The sequence below is a fragment of the Dictyostelium discoideum genome, assembly GCF_000004695.1.
Source record: "Dictyostelium discoideum AX4 chromosome 6 chromosome, whole genome shotgun sequence".
NCBI classification, from domain to species: domain Eukaryota; phylum Evosea; class Eumycetozoa; order Dictyosteliales; family Dictyosteliaceae; genus Dictyostelium; species Dictyostelium discoideum.
In genome coordinates, this window is record NC_007092.3 from 109,742 (window position 1) to 127,705 (window position 17,964).

General features: G+C 23.0%; 9 protein-coding genes across 9 annotated transcripts in view; 4 read left to right on the plus strand and 5 right to left on the minus strand.

Annotated features, from left to right (window-relative positions):
• DDB_G0291308 (hypothetical protein) overlaps window positions 1-2,766 on the minus strand; it is a gene marked incomplete at both ends in the record, with an annotated part of 5,498 nt that extends 2,732 nt beyond the window's left edge. Inside the window, 3 exons of the mRNA XM_630042.1 lie at window positions 1-1,238; window positions 1,339-2,005; window positions 2,097-2,766. The exon at window positions 1-1,238 is cut by the window's left edge and continues 1,478 nt beyond it. Of these exons, the coding sequence (XP_635134.1) occupies window positions 1-1,238; window positions 1,339-2,005; window positions 2,097-2,766 (2,575 nt within the window). The remainder of the gene's footprint in view (window positions 1,239-1,338; window positions 2,006-2,096) is intronic.
• Window positions 2,767-3,021: 255 nt separating this feature from the next.
• Window positions 3,022-4,164, plus strand: DDB_G0291310 (hypothetical protein; the record flags this gene model as incomplete). Its single annotated transcript, XM_630043.1, has 1 exon — window positions 3,022-4,164. The coding sequence occupies one exon, from the start codon at window positions 3,022-3,024 to the stop codon at window positions 4,162-4,164; it is 1,143 nt and encodes a 380-aa protein (XP_635135.1).
• A 132-nt stretch (window positions 4,165-4,296) lies between these two features.
• Window positions 4,297-5,583, minus strand: mcfA (transmembrane protein; the record flags this gene model as incomplete). The annotated part of the gene is made up of 3 exons (XM_630044.1): window positions 4,297-4,526; window positions 4,610-4,845; window positions 5,066-5,583. The coding sequence occupies 3 exons, from the start codon at window positions 5,581-5,583 to the stop codon at window positions 4,297-4,299; spliced, it is 984 nt and encodes a 327-aa protein (XP_635136.1).
• A 762-nt stretch (window positions 5,584-6,345) lies between these two features.
• Window positions 6,346-9,097, plus strand: DDB_G0291314 (AAA ATPase domain-containing protein; the record flags this gene model as incomplete). Its single annotated transcript, XM_630045.1, has 2 exons — window positions 6,346-6,587; window positions 6,679-9,097. The coding sequence occupies 2 exons, from the start codon at window positions 6,346-6,348 to the stop codon at window positions 9,095-9,097; spliced, it is 2,661 nt and encodes an 886-aa protein (XP_635137.1).
• A 136-nt stretch (window positions 9,098-9,233) lies between these two features.
• DDB_G0291316 (hypothetical protein) lies at window positions 9,234-10,408 on the minus strand (the record flags this gene model as incomplete). Its single annotated transcript, XM_630046.1, has 3 exons — window positions 9,234-9,555; window positions 9,684-10,029; window positions 10,402-10,408. 3 exons carry the CDS (start codon window positions 10,406-10,408, stop codon window positions 9,234-9,236), a joined length of 675 nt encoding a protein of 224 aa, XP_635138.1.
• Window positions 10,409-10,603: 195 nt separating this feature from the next.
• DDB_G0291318 (hypothetical protein) lies at window positions 10,604-10,975 on the plus strand (the record flags this gene model as incomplete). Its single annotated transcript, XM_001134502.1, has 2 exons — window positions 10,604-10,798; window positions 10,895-10,975. 2 exons carry the CDS (start codon window positions 10,604-10,606, stop codon window positions 10,973-10,975), a joined length of 276 nt encoding a protein of 91 aa, XP_001134502.1.
• A 208-nt stretch (window positions 10,976-11,183) lies between these two features.
• On the minus strand, window positions 11,184-13,914 carry pop1 (RNase P protein subunit; the record flags this gene model as incomplete). Its single annotated transcript, XM_630048.1, has 4 exons — window positions 11,184-11,653; window positions 11,776-12,900; window positions 12,984-13,575; window positions 13,654-13,914. The coding sequence occupies 4 exons, from the start codon at window positions 13,912-13,914 to the stop codon at window positions 11,184-11,186; spliced, it is 2,448 nt and encodes an 815-aa protein (XP_635140.1).
• A 328-nt stretch (window positions 13,915-14,242) lies between these two features.
• On the plus strand, window positions 14,243-16,873 carry DDB_G0291322 (hypothetical protein; the record flags this gene model as incomplete). Its single annotated transcript, XM_630049.1, has 1 exon — window positions 14,243-16,873. The coding sequence occupies one exon, from the start codon at window positions 14,243-14,245 to the stop codon at window positions 16,871-16,873; it is 2,631 nt and encodes an 876-aa protein (XP_635141.1).
• A 106-nt stretch (window positions 16,874-16,979) lies between these two features.
• Window positions 16,980-17,678, minus strand: DDB_G0291324 (hypothetical protein; the record flags this gene model as incomplete). The annotated part of the gene is made up of 1 exon (XM_630050.1): window positions 16,980-17,678. The coding sequence occupies one exon, from the start codon at window positions 17,676-17,678 to the stop codon at window positions 16,980-16,982; it is 699 nt and encodes a 232-aa protein (XP_635142.1).
• Window positions 17,679-17,964: the final 286 nt, after the last annotated feature.

Sequence of the window (17,964 nt, forward strand, 5' to 3'; positions counted from 1 at the left end):
TCAATTTATTGGCCAATAAATAAATATAAAATAAATTTGCTAATAAATTATCAATATTGGTATTATTATTTGAAATTATTGATAAAAGTTTAATTTCCCAATAAATATTATGAATTTCTTTTTCTAATAAAATTAATTCTTTTTTTGCTTTTTTTTTATTGTTGATATTGATATTATTATTATTATTATTATTATTTTTCATATTAATTAAATATGGTTTTAATACATTTAAATCATTTAATGTATTTAAAATATGATTAGGTATTAATTCATTTAAAATATTTTTATCTAATCTACCAATATATAGTAAAAAACATTTTAATACTCTTGATAAATATTCCCAAACATCTTGTTTTTGTAATATATCTGAATTAAACATTTTTATATTTTTATTTTCCAAAGCATTATCATCATCATCATTATTATCATTACCATTATTAAATATTTCAAATGATTTAATTAATGGTAATAAATAAAATGAAATTATAAATTCAATGTTAACTTTATTAAATAAATCTAAACTTGAAATTAAGAGATCCACTAAATAATAATTAATTGTTAAATCGTGTTTTTTTTTATTTGTATAACCCATAAAATCTACATAATCAAGCACTTCTTTTATAAAAGAAGTATCAATGTGATCATAAAAATGTGATAAAACAATTGAGATATGAATTAGTTTTCTTTTATTCATTATTTTATCCTCTAGAGTTTTTATTTCATTTTCATTTTCATTTTCATTTTCATTTTCATTTTCATTTTCATTTTCATTTTCATTTTCATTTTCATTTTCATTTTCATTTTCATTTTCACTCTCATTTTTATTTTCATTTTCATTTTCACTTTCACTCTCATTTTCATTTTCATTTTCATTTTCATTTTCATTTTCACTTTCATTTTCATTTTCACTCTCATTTTCATTTTCATTTTCACTCTCATTTTCATTTTCATTTTCATTTTCATTTTCATTTTCATTTTCATTTTTTTTTTTGTCTTTTATTAATGATAATAATTTAAAACATCTTTTTAATATCACATCTATTACTGATTTTGTTTCAGTTTCTTTATTTATTTTTGCGTTTGATACTAGTTTTGGTTTTAAAATATCTGAAATCGCATGAATTTCATATGGATGATAAGAAGTTGATTGTATTAATAAAATATTTAAAAATCCTATAAATATTTCACCATTTTTACCATAGTCGCTACAATTTTTACCATTATAAGTAATTGGTAAACTAAAAGGATTATTAAATATTTATAGTTAAATCCCTTAATATTCCAAGTGATACCTTTGAAACTAATTGTATCTCTTTATTATTAGTATAACTATCATACATCTCATCCTCTTCCTCATAATCATCTTTATTTACTAAATGTTGTAATAATATATTAATTAAAGTTTTTGGTGATGATTTAAATAAAGAAATTGACATTGAAGTTAACCATTTTTGAATTGTTGTAATTGTTTCTGAAGTTATTGGATTTTTTGGTGATGGTGATTTTTTATCTTTAGTTTCAGTTGTAGTATTATCATCACCATCTTGTTGTTGTTGTTGTTGTTGTTGTTGTTGTTGTTGTTGTTGTTGTTGTTGTTGTTGTTGTTGTTGTTGTTGTTGTTGTTGTTGCTGTGGTTGCTGTGGTTGTTGTTGTGGTTGTTGTTGTTGTTGATTTGTATGAGAAGTGAAATTGGTTGAAAAAGTTGTGGTAATAGATTCATTAAAGTTTTTAATCTTTTTAAAGAATTCAACAATTATAAAAGATAATGTTGATATTGATATTGAGTTATCAAGTCCATTTGATAATGATTCAAATGATAATAAATCTTTTGTAACTAATTTAATCAATAGGTCAATTGAAAAACTCTTAAAATCTATACCTTCTAATTTACTATTAATTTGATGTTGTTTCTCTATTAAATAATCAATTAATTTAAATATAAATTCAAAATGGTATCCCTTTATATTTTGTTTTTTATTTATTATTATTAAAATATAATTTAATACTTTATATATATATATATATATATATATATATATATTTGAAAATTAAATTAGTAATTTATTATTATTATTATTTTTTATACTATTACATACATTTAGGGTTGAATTGAATTGAATTTTCAATTAGAATATCAATTAATCGATGAAGATGAATATTATTATTATTTAATAATAAAATTTTATCAATTAATGATGCTATAGTTGTTAAACCTTGATTAGTACTTTCTTTTGATGTCTTTATAAATAATTTATAAAGATCCAAGTCATTATAACTATTATCTTCATTTGTTGTTGTACTTGTTGTTGTACTTGTTGTATTTGGAGTTGATAATGATTCATGAACTAATTGATTAACAAAATTAGATTCTTCTTTAGGAATGAAAATTGATTTAAATGATAATGCTACATGATGAATAAGTTTTAGATCATTCATAAGTAATTTCTTTAATTCTGATACAACCATTGAAAATTCTTGTGTGGTTGGATTAATTCCAACATAGTCCCAAATATATTTAATTATTATTCTTGGATTATTATAATGTTTTAAAAATTTAATTATTAAATCAATGCTTTCATTAGATTGAATAGTTTTACTACTCCAGTACTTTAAAATTGAATCAACATATTCATCATTTAAATTTTCATTATTATTATTTTTATTATTTTTATTTTTATTTTTATTATTTTCAATTATTCTATCTAATAATTTATTTAATTGTTCTATATTATTATTTTTATTATCTTTAGTTTTATAAAGATCCATTTTATTTTTATTTTATTTTTTAACAAAAAAAAAAAAAAAAAAAAAAAAAAAAAGGGATGAAGTGATATACCCTTATTCGATTTCTGAAAATTGTCGATAATGATTTTTTTTTTTTTAAAAAATAAAATATTTTTTTTTATAAAAAATTTTTTTATTTTTTTTTTCATTTAAAATTTTTTTTTATTTTCGTTTTTCGTCAAAAAAAAAAAAAAAAAAAAAAAAATAGAAAAGTCAAAATAAAGAAAAAGTCAAAATATGGAAAATAATAATAATAATAATAATAATAATAATTTAAATAATATAAGTATAGAAATATTTTCACCGCAAAAAAGGTTACCATTAAAACATACAATATCACAGACAACTAAAAATGATAATAAAATAAAAAAAGAGAGTAATTTAAAGAGTGAACAAAATGATAAAGATATGTTAAATGTTGATGAAATAAAACAAGAAGATGGAGTAGATGGTGATGATGATGATGAAATGGATAATGAATTATTTCAAAGTAAAAAATTAGTAATTACAGGTCAAACAATATCAAGAGAAGGTGAATATTTAAAAGGACATGGCACATTTAACGATGGCAGTGGTAGTTTAGTAGCATCAGTTTGTGGTACATTAGATAAAGTCGACAGATTGGTGTCTGTAAAAGCATTGAAATCGCGTTACCACGGCGAAGTGGGCGACATCATCGTAGGTAGAATCACAGAGATCACATCAAAGCGTTGGAAAGTCGACGTAAACTCACGTTTGGATTACATTCTAATGTTGTCAGCCATCAATTTGCCAGGCGGCATTCAAAGACGTCGTACATCAGCCGACGAGCTACAAATGAGATCCTTCTTTGTTGAGAATGATTTAGTTTATGCAGAGGTTCAAATGGTGATGGGCGATGGTTCGGTGGCAATTCACACTCGTAATCAAAAGTATGGTAAATTGCAAAATGGCCATTTCACAAAGGTCATCCCATCATTGATTAAACGTTCCAAACAACATTTCTATAATTTAGAATGTGGTGTAGATGTAATTTTAGGTGTCAATGGCTATATTTGGATTGCAGATTCTGAGCAACAAAAAAATCAACAACAGTTCATTCAAAAACATGAAAAAGAACCAACTTTCGATCCAAGTATCCCTTTGATAATACCCGATGAAATTAAACAAGTCTCAAAGGAATCAAGAGATCGTATTGCTCGTGTAAAAAATTCAATCTCTCTCTTGGAGAAAGGTTTCCTCTTAATTCATCAAAAATCAATTATGAACGTTTATAAATTATCTTTAAAAATGAAATTACAATCAAAAGATTTATTACACCCACAATATATTAAACAAATTTTAACTGTTTTATCGACAACTGATTATGATAATGATGATAATAATGAAAATGATCAATAAAATAAAATAAATAAAATAAATAATTTTTTTTAAAAAAAAAAAAAAAAAAAAAAACACTATAATTATTAGTTTGTTTTAAATTATAATATTTATATTTTTGTTTATATAGGATCGCAATCTCTTTTATTATTATTATTTTTTTTCAAATAAAGTTATTGCACCTTCATATATTAAAAAGTTTATGCTAACTGTTGGAATTACTTTTAAATATGCTGGTCTAATACCTTTATATAATGCTGAAATTCCTTCAGTTTTTGTAATTTTAATTATTGCGTCTATAAAATTTTTATATATTGGTAATTGATTTCTATCAAAATGTTGTAACATTATTCTTCTTTTTACAACATCTAATGGATATAAAACTTTTTTTTTTTTTTTTTTTTTTTAAAATAAATTAGTATAAGCAACTTTTTTAAAAAGAAAAAGTTAATAAAATAATACCTACTTGTCATAGTTAAGCCACCAGATATTGCACCATAAATTGAAGGAGCATATAATGGAGGTGATTTTAAAATGTATTGTTGAGTTTTTTCTTTTATAGTTTCATAAAATGTAAAGTTTAAAGCTGCAAATGGTGCTATATTTAAAATTCCTGCACTTAAACCTCTAAAGAAACCAATGATACCTAAATCTCTATAAATTCCTTTTGTAACATTCTTAATTGTCGCTGCAGTGGGTGCACTGTTTATTTGTTTGTTTGTTTGTTTGTTTGTTTGTTTGTTTGTTTGTTTGTTTGTTTGTTTGTTTGTTTGTTTGTTTGTTTGTTTGTTTGTTTGTTTGTTTGTTTGTGTGATGAGAGGTATGTTAGTCTTTCCCACATATTTTAGAATAAACAATGAAAAAAAAAAAGAGAGATAGAGAGGGTGTAGTGCTTGTTTGTATGTATGTATATTTAACATACATAACAGTGATATGAGTTTTAATGACATCCAATGGATGAGTTAATGCAACTGAAACTACACCAGATGAAGCACCAGCCCACATCCTATTGATAACACTTATTGAACCATCAGGTTCTGATGCCATCCTTTTAAATGCACCATATGAATAGAATCTAATAGCTGATTGTGGTCCTGCCTTTATAATGTTTACAAAGTTACCTCTAAATAATCCAGCTATACCTTCCTCTTTAATTATCACTTTGAATGCTGGTATTATCCTATTATATTTAGTTCCATCCTTTAATATCACTTCAACTTGATTCAATATCTTTATTCTTTCTAATGGTGCTGTTAATGTTCTTGATACTATACCTGCTATTAATCCTGAAAAAAAGTCATTACTATGAAATAATGTTGATGATTTTGTTGTTGTTGCCGTTGTCGTTGTCGTTGTTGTCGAATTATTTAAATTATCATTTTTATTGTTATTATTTTGATTATTATTTTGGTTATTATTATTTTGATTATTGATGACCATTTGATTTCGCTTAAAACTCTAAAAAAAAAAAAAAAAAAAAAAATTAAAAAAAAAAAAAAAATCAACATGCTTTTTTAATTTTGATAATTCACAAACATTTCAAATCACTTTTTTTTTTTTTTTTTTTTTCTAATTTGTTTTGTTAAACAAAAACAAAAACAAAAACAAAAAGAAAAAAGTAAAAAAAAAAAAAAAAAAAAAATAGAGGGCATATAAAAATTTAAATGATAATTATCATTTAGATTTTTATTATAATTTTTTTTTTTTTTTTTTTTTTTAGTGTCTTAATTAAATTTATTTTAAAACTATTTTATTTTAAATTGATTATTACTTTAATTAGTATTGTTTTTAAAAATTCATTTTTTTTTAATTTTTATTTTTTATTTTTTAATTTTTTTAAATCTTATTCAAAAATAAATAAAAAATAAAATAAAAATAAAAAAAAAATAAAAAAAAAATAAAAAAAAAATAAATGAATTTTTTTAAAAAATTTTCTGAAATTTCCTTTATAGGACTGTGGGGATATTTTTTTTTATTTTTATTTTTTATGAAAATATGCAAACTTAAAAAACTATTTAAATGAATTTACAATTTTTTTTTTTTTTTTTTTTTTTTCATTAATAAATAATAATTAAAATTTGCATATATAAAAGAAATAAAAATTTTTTATTTTTTGTAAACATATTATTTTCTGTAAATAAATCATATAATTTTTCAACATACATATATATATATATATTTTTAAAATAAAATAAAATAAAAATGTCATTTAATCCAGAAGAATTTACTGATAAAACAAATACAATTTTGTTAAGAACTCAAGAATTGGCAAGAGAAAAATCAAATGTACAATTAGCACCAATACATTTGGCTGTTACATTATTAAATGATGAAGATAATTTAGCAAAATCTATATTTGAAAAAGCTGGTGGAGATGTACCAAAAATTGATGCTGGTTTTAAAAGATTATTAGCCAAACAACCTGTTCAAAATCCAGTACCACCGTAAGTACTTATTTTTTCAATTAATTTTTTTTTTTTTTTCATATTATTCTTATATTAACCTTATTATTTTTTTTTATAATTTTTAATTTAGTGAAATTTCTCCAAATTCATTATTTTTACAAGTTTTAAGATCAGCAGCACGTCATCAAAAGAATAATGGTGATTCTCATTTAGCAGTTGACCATTTAATATTGGGATTATTGGATGATAGAGATATATTATCAGTATTGGGAGATGCTGGTGCAACCAAAGAACAAGTTATACAAGCAGTTAAAGAGATTAGAGGAAATAAAAAGATTACAAGTAAAACTGCAGAATCTACCTATGAAGCATTATCAAAATATGGTTATGATTTGGTTTCACAAGCACAAGAGGGTAAATTAGATCCTGTAATTGGTAGAGATGAAGAGATTCGTCGTGTTATTAGAGTACTTTCCAGAAGAACCAAAAACAATCCAGTTTTGATTGGTGAACCTGGTGTTGGTAAAACTGCAGTTGTTGAAGGTTTAGCACAACGTATTGTACGTGGTGATATTCCTGATAATTTGAATGCACGTGTTATAGCATTGGATATGGGTGCATTAATTGCCGGTGCAAAGTATCGTGGTGATTTTGAAGAACGTTTAAAAGCTGTACTTAAAGAAGTTAAAGATTCAAATGGTGGTATCATTTTATTCATTGATGAAATCCATTTGGTATTGGGTGCTGGTAAAACCGATGGTGCAATGGATGCTGCAAACTTATTGAAACCAATGTTGGCAAGAGGTGAACTTCGTTGTATTGGTGCTACAACATTGGATGAATATCGTCAATACGTCGAAAAGGATCCAGCATTTGAACGTCGTTTCCAACAAGTGTTTGTAAATGAACCAACAGTAAATGATACCATTTCAATTCTTCGTGGTCTTAAAGAGCGTTATGAAACTCATCATGGTGTTAGAATTACCGATAACGCTTTAGTGGTTGCTGCTCAATTGTCTCATCGTTACATTACCAATCGTTTCCTTCCTGATAAAGCAATCGATTTGGTTGATGAAGCTTGTGCCAATACTAGAGTTCAATTAAATTCTCAACCAGAGGCAATTGATAATCTTGAACGTCGTAGACTTCAATTGGAGGTTGAATCGGCTGCACTTGAAAAAGAAGAAGATGATGCTTCAAAACAAAGATTAAAAGCTGTTCAAGAGGAACTCAATCAAATCAAGGATGAACTTCAACCACTCGAAGCAAAATATCAAAAAGAAAGATCAAGAGTCGATAAAATTCGAGAACTTAGAAAGAAGCTCGAAGATATTAAAGTTAAACTTTCAGATGCTGAAAGAAGATATGATACCTCTGCTGCCGCTGATTATCGTTACTTTGTAATTCCAGATTTAGAGAAACAAATTGAAGTTTGTGATAAAGAAAGAAAGGAAAATAAAAAGGATGCAATGGTTAGTGAAGTTGTAACACCGGAACAAATTGCTGATGTTGTCTCACGTTGGACTGGTATTCCAGTAAGTAAATTAAGTCAAACAGAGAAACAACGTCTCTTATCATTGGCTGATCATCTTCATAATAGAGTCGTTGGTCAAGATGAAGCTGTAGATGCAGTTGCCGATGCTGTATTACGTAGTAAGAGTGGTTTGGCAAGAGAGAATCAACCATTGGGATCTTTCTTATTCTTGGGTCCAACTGGTGTTGGTAAAACTGAATTGGCAAAAGCATTGGCATTGGAATTGTTTGATGATGAATCTCATATGGTTAGAATTGATATGAGTGAATATATGGAACAACATTCGGTTTCTCGTTTAATTGGTGCTCCACCAGGTTATGTAGGTTATGATCAAGGTGGTCAATTAACTGAAGCCGTCAGAAGAAGACCATACAGTGTAGTATTGTTTGATGAAGTTGAAAAAGCTCATCAACAAGTTTGGAATGTTCTCTTACAAGTATTGGATGAAGGTCGTCTTACCGATGGTCAAGGTAGAACCGTAGATTTCTCAAATGTTGTTATCATTATGACCTCAAATTTAGGTAGTCAATACATCCTTGGTGAACAAGCAAACAAAGAAGGTGGTAACAACTCTTTATCACAAGCTTGTAAAGATAAAGTCATTGATGAAGTTAGAAAACATTTCCGTCCAGAGTTTTTAAATCGTCTCGATGATATAATTGTCTTTACTCCATTGAGTAAAGAAAACCTTCATAGTATTATTACTCTTCAATTAAGATCCGTCGAAAAGAGATTAGAAGATCAAAATATGTCTTTAAAGATTTCAAACGATGCTTTAGATTCAATTATCAATGCTGCATATGATCCAATCTTTGGTGGTAGACCATTGAAACGTTACATTGAAAAGAATATTGTCACTGAACTTAGTAAACTCATCCTTGGTGGTAAATTAAAAGAAAATCAAGGTGTTGTTGTCAATGAAAAAGATCATCATCTCAACTTTGATATTATAGATTTAAAACAACAACAACAACGTCCAGCTTCTCCAACCAAAAAACAAAAAACTATTAAATAAAAAAAAATAAAAAATAAATAAAATCTATCTGTTTTTTTAAAATTAAAATATATATTTACAAGTTTATTTATTTTTTACATAATATCAATAATAAATTATTATCTATTATTATTATTATTATTAATTATTATTATTATTATTTTGATTGTATTAATATTAAACCACTCCAATTAAAAAAACTTTGAGTAATACTAATAGATTTTAAACCTTTAAGAACTACATTTGATTTACAATAAATTTGATCATTTGTTAATCTACCTTCAATTGGTTCACATTCAATTCCTCCTATTGATAGTGTATCGATAGGTTTGTTTGAATTAAAATTACCAACTAATAAATATAATTGTGAATTATCATATTCTTTTAAAGTAATAAAATAAACTTCTGTGACATAAATTTGAATATAATCACAGTTATTACCAACATATCCATAATTACAATGACATATTCCTGTATTTCTAATTTAATTTTTTTAAAAAAAATAATAATAATAATAATAATAATATAAAAAAAACATATATTAGTATAATTGTTTTAAATATTTATATATATATATATATTATATATATATATTATTTTTACATACTCGTCAGAAAAACCATTTTCGCAAGAATAAGGAATTCGATTTTGATAAGATACAGCTAGACCAGGTAAGAAAAACACAATAAAATCATTTTGGAATATTGATGTAGTGAAAGATGCAGGAACACTTAAAATGTTACCATTATTAAAAGTTTTAAAACTATTACTTATGCTACAACTGAAACGAGAATCTGAAAGTGAATGTTTAATACATTCTTGACCATCCAAAGTAAAAATTAAATTTGAAAAATTCGAACCAAATGAATGTCCAATTACATCAAGATTTGTTGTATCCTTGATTGTAACTGAACTTGCCACTGGAACATTTGGATTCGTATTTAATCCTAAAACTATTATTATTAAAATTATTATTATTATTGTTATTATTTTATATAAAGTTAATAAAGGGAAAAATAAAAAAATAAAAAAATAAAAAAAAGAAAAGGTGGAAATTTCTTACCCTTTGAAATTGGAAATTAAAAGGAAATTAAAGAAATTAAAATTTTTGGCATATATTTTATTTTAAAACAAATTTTTTTTTTTTTTTTTTTGAAGAAAAGGAAAAAAAAAAATAAAAAATTAAAAATTTAAAATAAAAACCCTAAAATTTGTTTTGAAAAAAAAATAATTATTATAAATTTTTTTTTTTTTTTTTTTTTTACCAATTACAACTAATATCTTATTTTAATAATTATAATATATCTAAATTTTTTTTTAAAAACACCACATTGTTTAAAATTAATTTGCTTTTTTTTTTTTTTTTTTTTTTTTTTTTTTTTACATTTTTTTTTTTTTTCACTGTAATCAATTCGTTTTTTTTAATTTTTTAATTTTTTAATTTTTTTTTTTTTTTATTTTTTTTTTTCATTTCTCAATTTTTTTTTTTTATTTCAATCAAACACAAATAATTAAAGATCTACAACAATGGGTCAAGATAGAGACGATAATCCATATAAACTTTCACCACGTTATAGAAACAAGGCACCAGTTATCAGAAACCCTAAATTTGATTGTATAGAACTTTTCAGTAAACTTGGTTCATGTCTTTCTAAAAGTGGTTTTGATATATCAAAATGTGCACCTCAACTTGCATTAGTTAATGATTGTAAAAAACAAGCTGTAAGTTTAATATACTATTATAGCTGTTTCAAATATTTTGTTTAATATGATTTTTTTTTTATAGAATTACTAACTTTTTTTTATGGGGAAAAATAGAAAATTGTAAGACGTGTTTCACCATTTGGTTTCCATTTCAATAGAATCGTTTCAAATAAATTTAAAATTCCAATTCCATAATTTAATAAAAAAATATATAAAAAAAAAAAAAAAACAGAAAAAGATAAAATAAAATAAAATTAAAGATGATAATAAAAATTTAAGATTTAAAAAAAAAAAAAGGAAAAAAAGATAAAAATAAATAAAAAAAAAGATAAAAATAAAGAAAAAGAAAAAGAAAACAGACTTTTTTTTTTTTTTTTTTGTAATTATTTATTTATTTATTATTTTAAGGTTGAATAGTTAAAATGATTGGATATAAAGTTTTGGATTTTGGATTTTGAATAAAAGCAAATCCTTTTGGTGAATAATTCTTTTCAGTTGATAAATTATGAAGACGAATGAAATCAACAGCAGAACAAAAACCAACTCCACTACCAAAACCTCTAACTAATGATTGTTCACCATTGGTAACGTATCCAATTGGTTTTCTAGTCATTTCATCATAATACTTATAAAGTTGATCAATTGTATTTGGCATATTATTTTTTGTTAATTTTGGTGTTATCAGTTCAATTGGTTTATAATCTCTTTTATAGTATTTATATGATAATAATTGAATATCTGATTCCAAAGGTTCATAAATTATTGAATTTGGTAATGGTTTACCACGATTAAACATTTTAATACTAACTCTAACCAATCCTCTATCATTCGCTTCATTAATAGTTTCTTGATTAAATGGAATATTTATATTATCTAATTTTTATAAATTATTATTAATATTATTATTATTATTATTTTTTTTTTTTTTTTTTTTTTTTTTTTTTTTTTTTTTTTTTTTTTTTTTTTTTTTTTTAATAAAAAAAATAATACATTACTTTTCATAATTGGATAATTTGAAGGTTCTAAAAGTGATAGGGCTAATTTACCTCTATATACAAAGTATGGTTGTGGTGATAAAATTAATTCGCCATCAGTACCAATTATATTTTTTAATTTTTTAGATTTATGTTCTTCTTGATTTGATTTTTTAGAGGTTGTTATTGTTGTATCATTTTGTTGTGGTTGTTTTGATGATGGTTGATTAAAATCCAAAATTTCATTTTTATTATATCTTAAAATCCAATTCCAACAAGGTCTAAATGGAAAGAAAACTGAATTTTTTAAATAATTTATTCTTTTTGAAGGTGGTGTTTTTTTAAATTTTTGTTCTAAAACTGTGGTTGTCATATCATAATAGGAATCACATGATTTTGAATCTGGATAATCTCTTGGAAAACTTGGTAAACCTTGTTCCAAAAGCATTCTATCTCTATCCTCTAAACCAATTGACCATGCACCAGCATAAATTAAAGGTATCCAAAATGCTAAACCCCAACCACCTGGTACAATTATATCCCAACCTGATCCATATCCTCTTGTTAATCCACCATCCCTTTGAATTAACATAATTGTTGGTGTCGATGGTGGTAATTGATTTTTGGTAGTGCTATTATCATCTTTAATAAATGAATTTTTTTGATCATTTAAATCTTTAATTCTTTTTCTTCTTTCATTTACTTTATGATTTTCTTCAATATTCTTTGACATATATGATCTCTTTTCTTCATCCCAAAGCTCTGATACTGCTACTTGTTTACAAATTTTATTCCAATTAACTATGATTTGATTTATTGAATGATTAATTTTAGTGGTGGTGGTAGTAGAATCTTTAATATTTGGTTTTGCAATTGATCTAACTTGAAGTGCAACCTCTTCTGGTATTCTACAAACTAATCTTGGATCATGAACTCTTAATGAAATAACAGTACCTTTTGGTAATGTTGCAGGTGTTCTTAATGTATTTAATAAACTCCAAACTTGATTTGATTCCAATTGATCTTTATTTTCATTATTTTGTTGTTGTTGTTGATTTAAATATAAAATTGAATTTAATATTGAGTGTGATTTTGAACCTGTTAATTCAAATCTTTGTAATTGTTGCTCCAAGTTATTAATATTCACTAATAATTAATTAATTAATAATTAATAAATTTATTTATTAATTTATTTTAATAATACAATAATAATAATATTTTAAACTTACAATTAAATTGACTTGCACTTTTTTCAAAAATAAAAGTAATTTCATTTAATGCTGCTGGATGAATCCAAACCCAAATTTTTCTTTGATTGTCATTATTGTTGTTGTTATTATTATTATCTTGTTGTTTCCATAAATATTTAGCAGGACAAATAAAATGAAATGGAAACCTGTCAATATAATAAATATCAATTGTACCTTCTCTTGAACCTGTTAAATAAGATTTATTTGAAATTGGAGTTGAATTTGGATCTGTTATGGTTGAAAAGAAATTTATGATATTTGATTCTAAACCTGTGATTTCAATGCACTGATAGTATGAACAATCATATAATGTACAAAAATGTGAAGATGCTCTAAAAGTTGATCTAACACCTTTACCATTGATTGATTTAGCAATCTTATGTCCCCAAATACTTAACATCTTCATCCTTTTTGCATGCCAAATATGTGTCTCTAACCATTTAAATGTTTTTTGTCTTCTTTCATAATCTCTTAATAAATAAGCTGGTCTTCTCTTTGCTTTTCTAACAACTGTTTTCTCTCTTAATAATTTACCACCTTCCGATTTATTAGTTTGTGCTGATTTTTCAATCTAAAAAATTAAATAATTATTAATAAAACAATATATGTATATATCAGCGGTTGTAATAAATATAAATTATATACTTACTTCATTTTGTGCTCTTTTTCTTAAATGGACTGGTAATCTGTAAACATTATGACTCATTGTTCTTCTTCTAAGATAACGAGGTAAACTTTGAAATGCTCTTGTATTACTCTTTTTGGTGGTAATAGCTTTGAGGAATTGATTGATCTCTGATTTTCTTGAATTTACATAGGATAAAACACTCAAAGATGCTGGTGCTCTAAAATCCTTTTTCTTCATGTCAGTTGAATCTTTATATTTTTCATTTCCATCATTATTATCCATCATAAAAAAAAAAAAAAAAAAAAAAAAAAAAAATCTAATCTTCCTACAATCTGTGAAATGACAAAAAAAATGTAATAATAAAAAAAAAAACTGATTTCGTAATAATTTCTTGAAAAACAATGAAATATCAAAAAAAAAAAAAAAAAAAATAAAAATGATCAGTTTTTTTTTTTTTTTTTGTCGTCTATTTTTAATTTTTTTATTTTTTTTTCTTTAAAAATTATTAATTTTATTGTATTATTATTATTTATTTATTTTTATTGTTTTTTTTTTTTTTAAAAAAATTCACAAATAAATTAATTTAAATTATTTTGTAAAGAATAAGAAAATGGATTTTGCATCAAGTGAAATTTTATTTTTTAAAATAATTAGAAATACATATCTTTTTAAAAAAATTTTAAATCATTTAAATACAACTAATAAATATTATAAATACTATAATGATAATAATAATAATAATAATAATAATAATAATAATAATAATAATAATAATAATAATAATATCCAAGAATCAATTAAAGAAATTAATTTACTTAAAGTTAGAAAATATGAAAATATAATTTCAGTTGATTGGATGATTCAAAACAAATATTTTTATTTATTAAAATGGAAATTAAATGACAATAATTCAAATCTTAAATTTCCCAATAAAATGGTAGAGAAATTTTGTATGAATTTTTCAGATTCATTCCCATTGGAATTATTTAAAGATATCTATTCAAAGATTGGTTATTATTTTATTGACGATAGAGATACCACTCTATTTCATTTTTTACTTATAAACAGACTTGATATAATCAAATTCTTAATAATTGATCAAAGTGAACATTTTAAAATAAATTTAAATCTTTCAATTGTAAGAAATTTGGATACTTTTAAATTCCTTTTTAATATTATAGAAACTAAAGAAAAGGAAGGATGTAATGAAAGTAAAGAAATGAAATTAAAATATCTTAAAAATTTCTTACCAACCATATCATCACAAATTGAATACTCTAAAGAATTTATAGAGTATGCATTGAAAATTTATAAAAGTTTTATGGATGAAAATGGTGTTAATAATACAATGTATTTAGGTGATTCTGTTTTTAATATAATTATTAATTTTGGAGATTATAGAATATTCTTGGAATATTTAGTACCAATTGGATATTATTTTTCAGAATTATTTAGTAAATTATTTTATAATATTTTATATAAATTAAAACAGAATCGTTTAAATTCAATTTCAATGGATCATTTATTAATATTAGAATATATTAGAATCCAAATAATACCTGAACAATCATTATTATCATCATCAGAAGAAGAAGAAGAAGAAAAAGATTATATTTATATAGATACTAAAATAACAAATACTAAACAATTTTTTATTGAACCAACTTTTAAAGAATTTGAAAAACTTTACAATAAACAAAATTATTCAAATACATTAGAATCTGAATTATTAGATGAAAATAAACAACCAATTCAATTGATGAAAATAAAAGAATTATCTTTAGATAAAAAGAAATTATTTCAATTTTTTATAAATTATTTTAAAGAATCAATAATATCAAATTTTAAACAAACAATTATAATTACTGGTGGTAAAAATGTTTCTCAACAATTATCTCTATTAAATGCTTTGAAAAGTTATTTACAAATGGCAATCGATTTAGAAGATTTACAATCTTTAAAATTTTTAATAGCTTTATTTGATACCAATAGATTATCTCTTCATTATAACCTATATAGTGAATGTTTAGAATATATTTTTAATAGTGGAAATAATACTATTGATTTTTTTTGTAATTTTTCAAAAGAGGCAGAAGATATTCTATCATTTTTACTTGAAAACCATCAACTGGAAAAATCATATATATCTTCAATTATTAAAAACTCTAGCATTAAACCCCTTCAATATCTATACTCATCTGAATATAACTCTAGATTGATTCAAGTGTATCCTGAATTACTTTTTGATGCAATTAAAATTTCAACCAGTATATCATTTATCAAATATTTATATTATTATAATTTAAAATTTAATAATATTCAATATTCAAGTGAAACTACAGAGGTTTTGAATGTTAATTGTCGTGCTGATAATCATGACCTTTTTGAAATTATTAAATTTGTAAATGAAAATATAATAAAACTACAACCATTAAAAATTCAATTCGATGCATTATTAATAAATAAAATTGTTAATCATAAAGATGGTTTGAAAATATGTAAATATTTATTAGGTGGTGAAGAGAATGCTCTTGGTAAACAATATCTTTTAACAAATATTTCAATTTTGGTTCCTACAATTTCAAATAATTCAAAATTGGATATGCTAGAGTATATATTATCTATTTACTGGACCATTTATAAAGATATCGACTCAACACTTAAAACAGAATGCTTTTTAATTGAAAAATATTGGAATACAGCCGAAAATGATGATGTCATCAGATACCTTTTTTCAAAGAATCCTGAAAAAATTCCATACATTCATTATGAATCTATGATTAGTTCAAATAATGTTAATCTTTATAAACTATCAACTCAATATAGACATTTACCTTCAAAACAAGCTGTTTGGTCATCAATATCAATTGGTCATTTAAATATGAGCCTTTTCTTAATAAATGATTATATTGATCGAAATAATTTGAAAACTAATGAAACAATAATATTTCTATTTACTTGTATTGAAAATGCAATTACATCAAGACTATTAAAACTAACTAAAATCCTCCTATCAATGATTCATGATAAATTAGAAAAAGAATCACCTCCATTAACCCTATCAGAAACTCAAATTAATTCATTAATAGCTAATTCTGTTAACTCTCAAGATTTTGAAATTTTTAAATTTATTATTGACACATATAATTTAGATAATTCAGATATTAAAAAATTAATTCTTTTTAAATTAACAAAATCAATGAATAATTATTTAGAAAAAAAAAAAAAAATTGAAAAATAAATAATAATAATAATAATAATAATAATTAAAATAAATATTATTTAAATAAATTTTATTTAAATTATTGTTTATATTTCTTTTATCTTTTTTTTTAAAAATTAATTAATTAATTTAAAGCGATATTACCAAAATAACTTGGTACATGGAAACATGGTGGATTAGTATTATCAGCATGATAACATGAATATTCTTTATAATTATATAATGGTACATCAATACGGAACATGTTAAACTTGTAAATATATCCTTCAGTTTCAGAATATTGACTTGCTTTTTGAATTAATTGGAATGGAATACGTAAAGTACCTTCCCAACCATCGTTGATTGTTGATGCACCATAAATAATTCCTGATTGACCACAATCTACCAAAGTATCTTGAATACCATCACATTGATCATTTGGATTATTAACAAGTGATACAAATAGAACACCGTATGGAGATAACTCAACTTCTAAATAATTCACTGCAACTTGATCAGCTGGTCCATAAGAAAGAAAAGTTTCAAATACATCAGCATTAAATAAATCTTGATTACATGAATCGTATGGTGAAATAATATTATTATCAACACAATAGGCTTTAATATTTATATATTGATCATCATAACAAATCGATGCAAATGTTTGTTGAATTGCAAGTCCATAATTACTTGTTAATGTAAAATCGGTAACAGATGTTGCATTACTCCATTGATTGGTTGAATTATTACTACATCTATAAATATTTAAAGTTTCAACAAATTGACTTGAAACAAAATAACTATTTATAAAAATAATTAAAATTACAATTAATATTATTTTCATTTTTTTTTTTTTCTTATTTATAATTATCGAGTGTGTGATTAATTCGAATTGTTTTTTTTTATTTTTATTTTTATTTTTTTATTTTTATTTTTTTTTTTTTTTTTTGGAAAAAAAAAAAAATCTTTTATTCCCTGGGGGATTAAAAAAAAAGAAGATATTTTTTAATTTTATTTTATTTTAATAATTTTATTATTTTATTTTATTTTTTTTTTTAAAAAAAATCATAAAAACAATAATATTGTTTTATTTTATTTTATTTTGATTTTGATTTTAATTTTAATTTTAA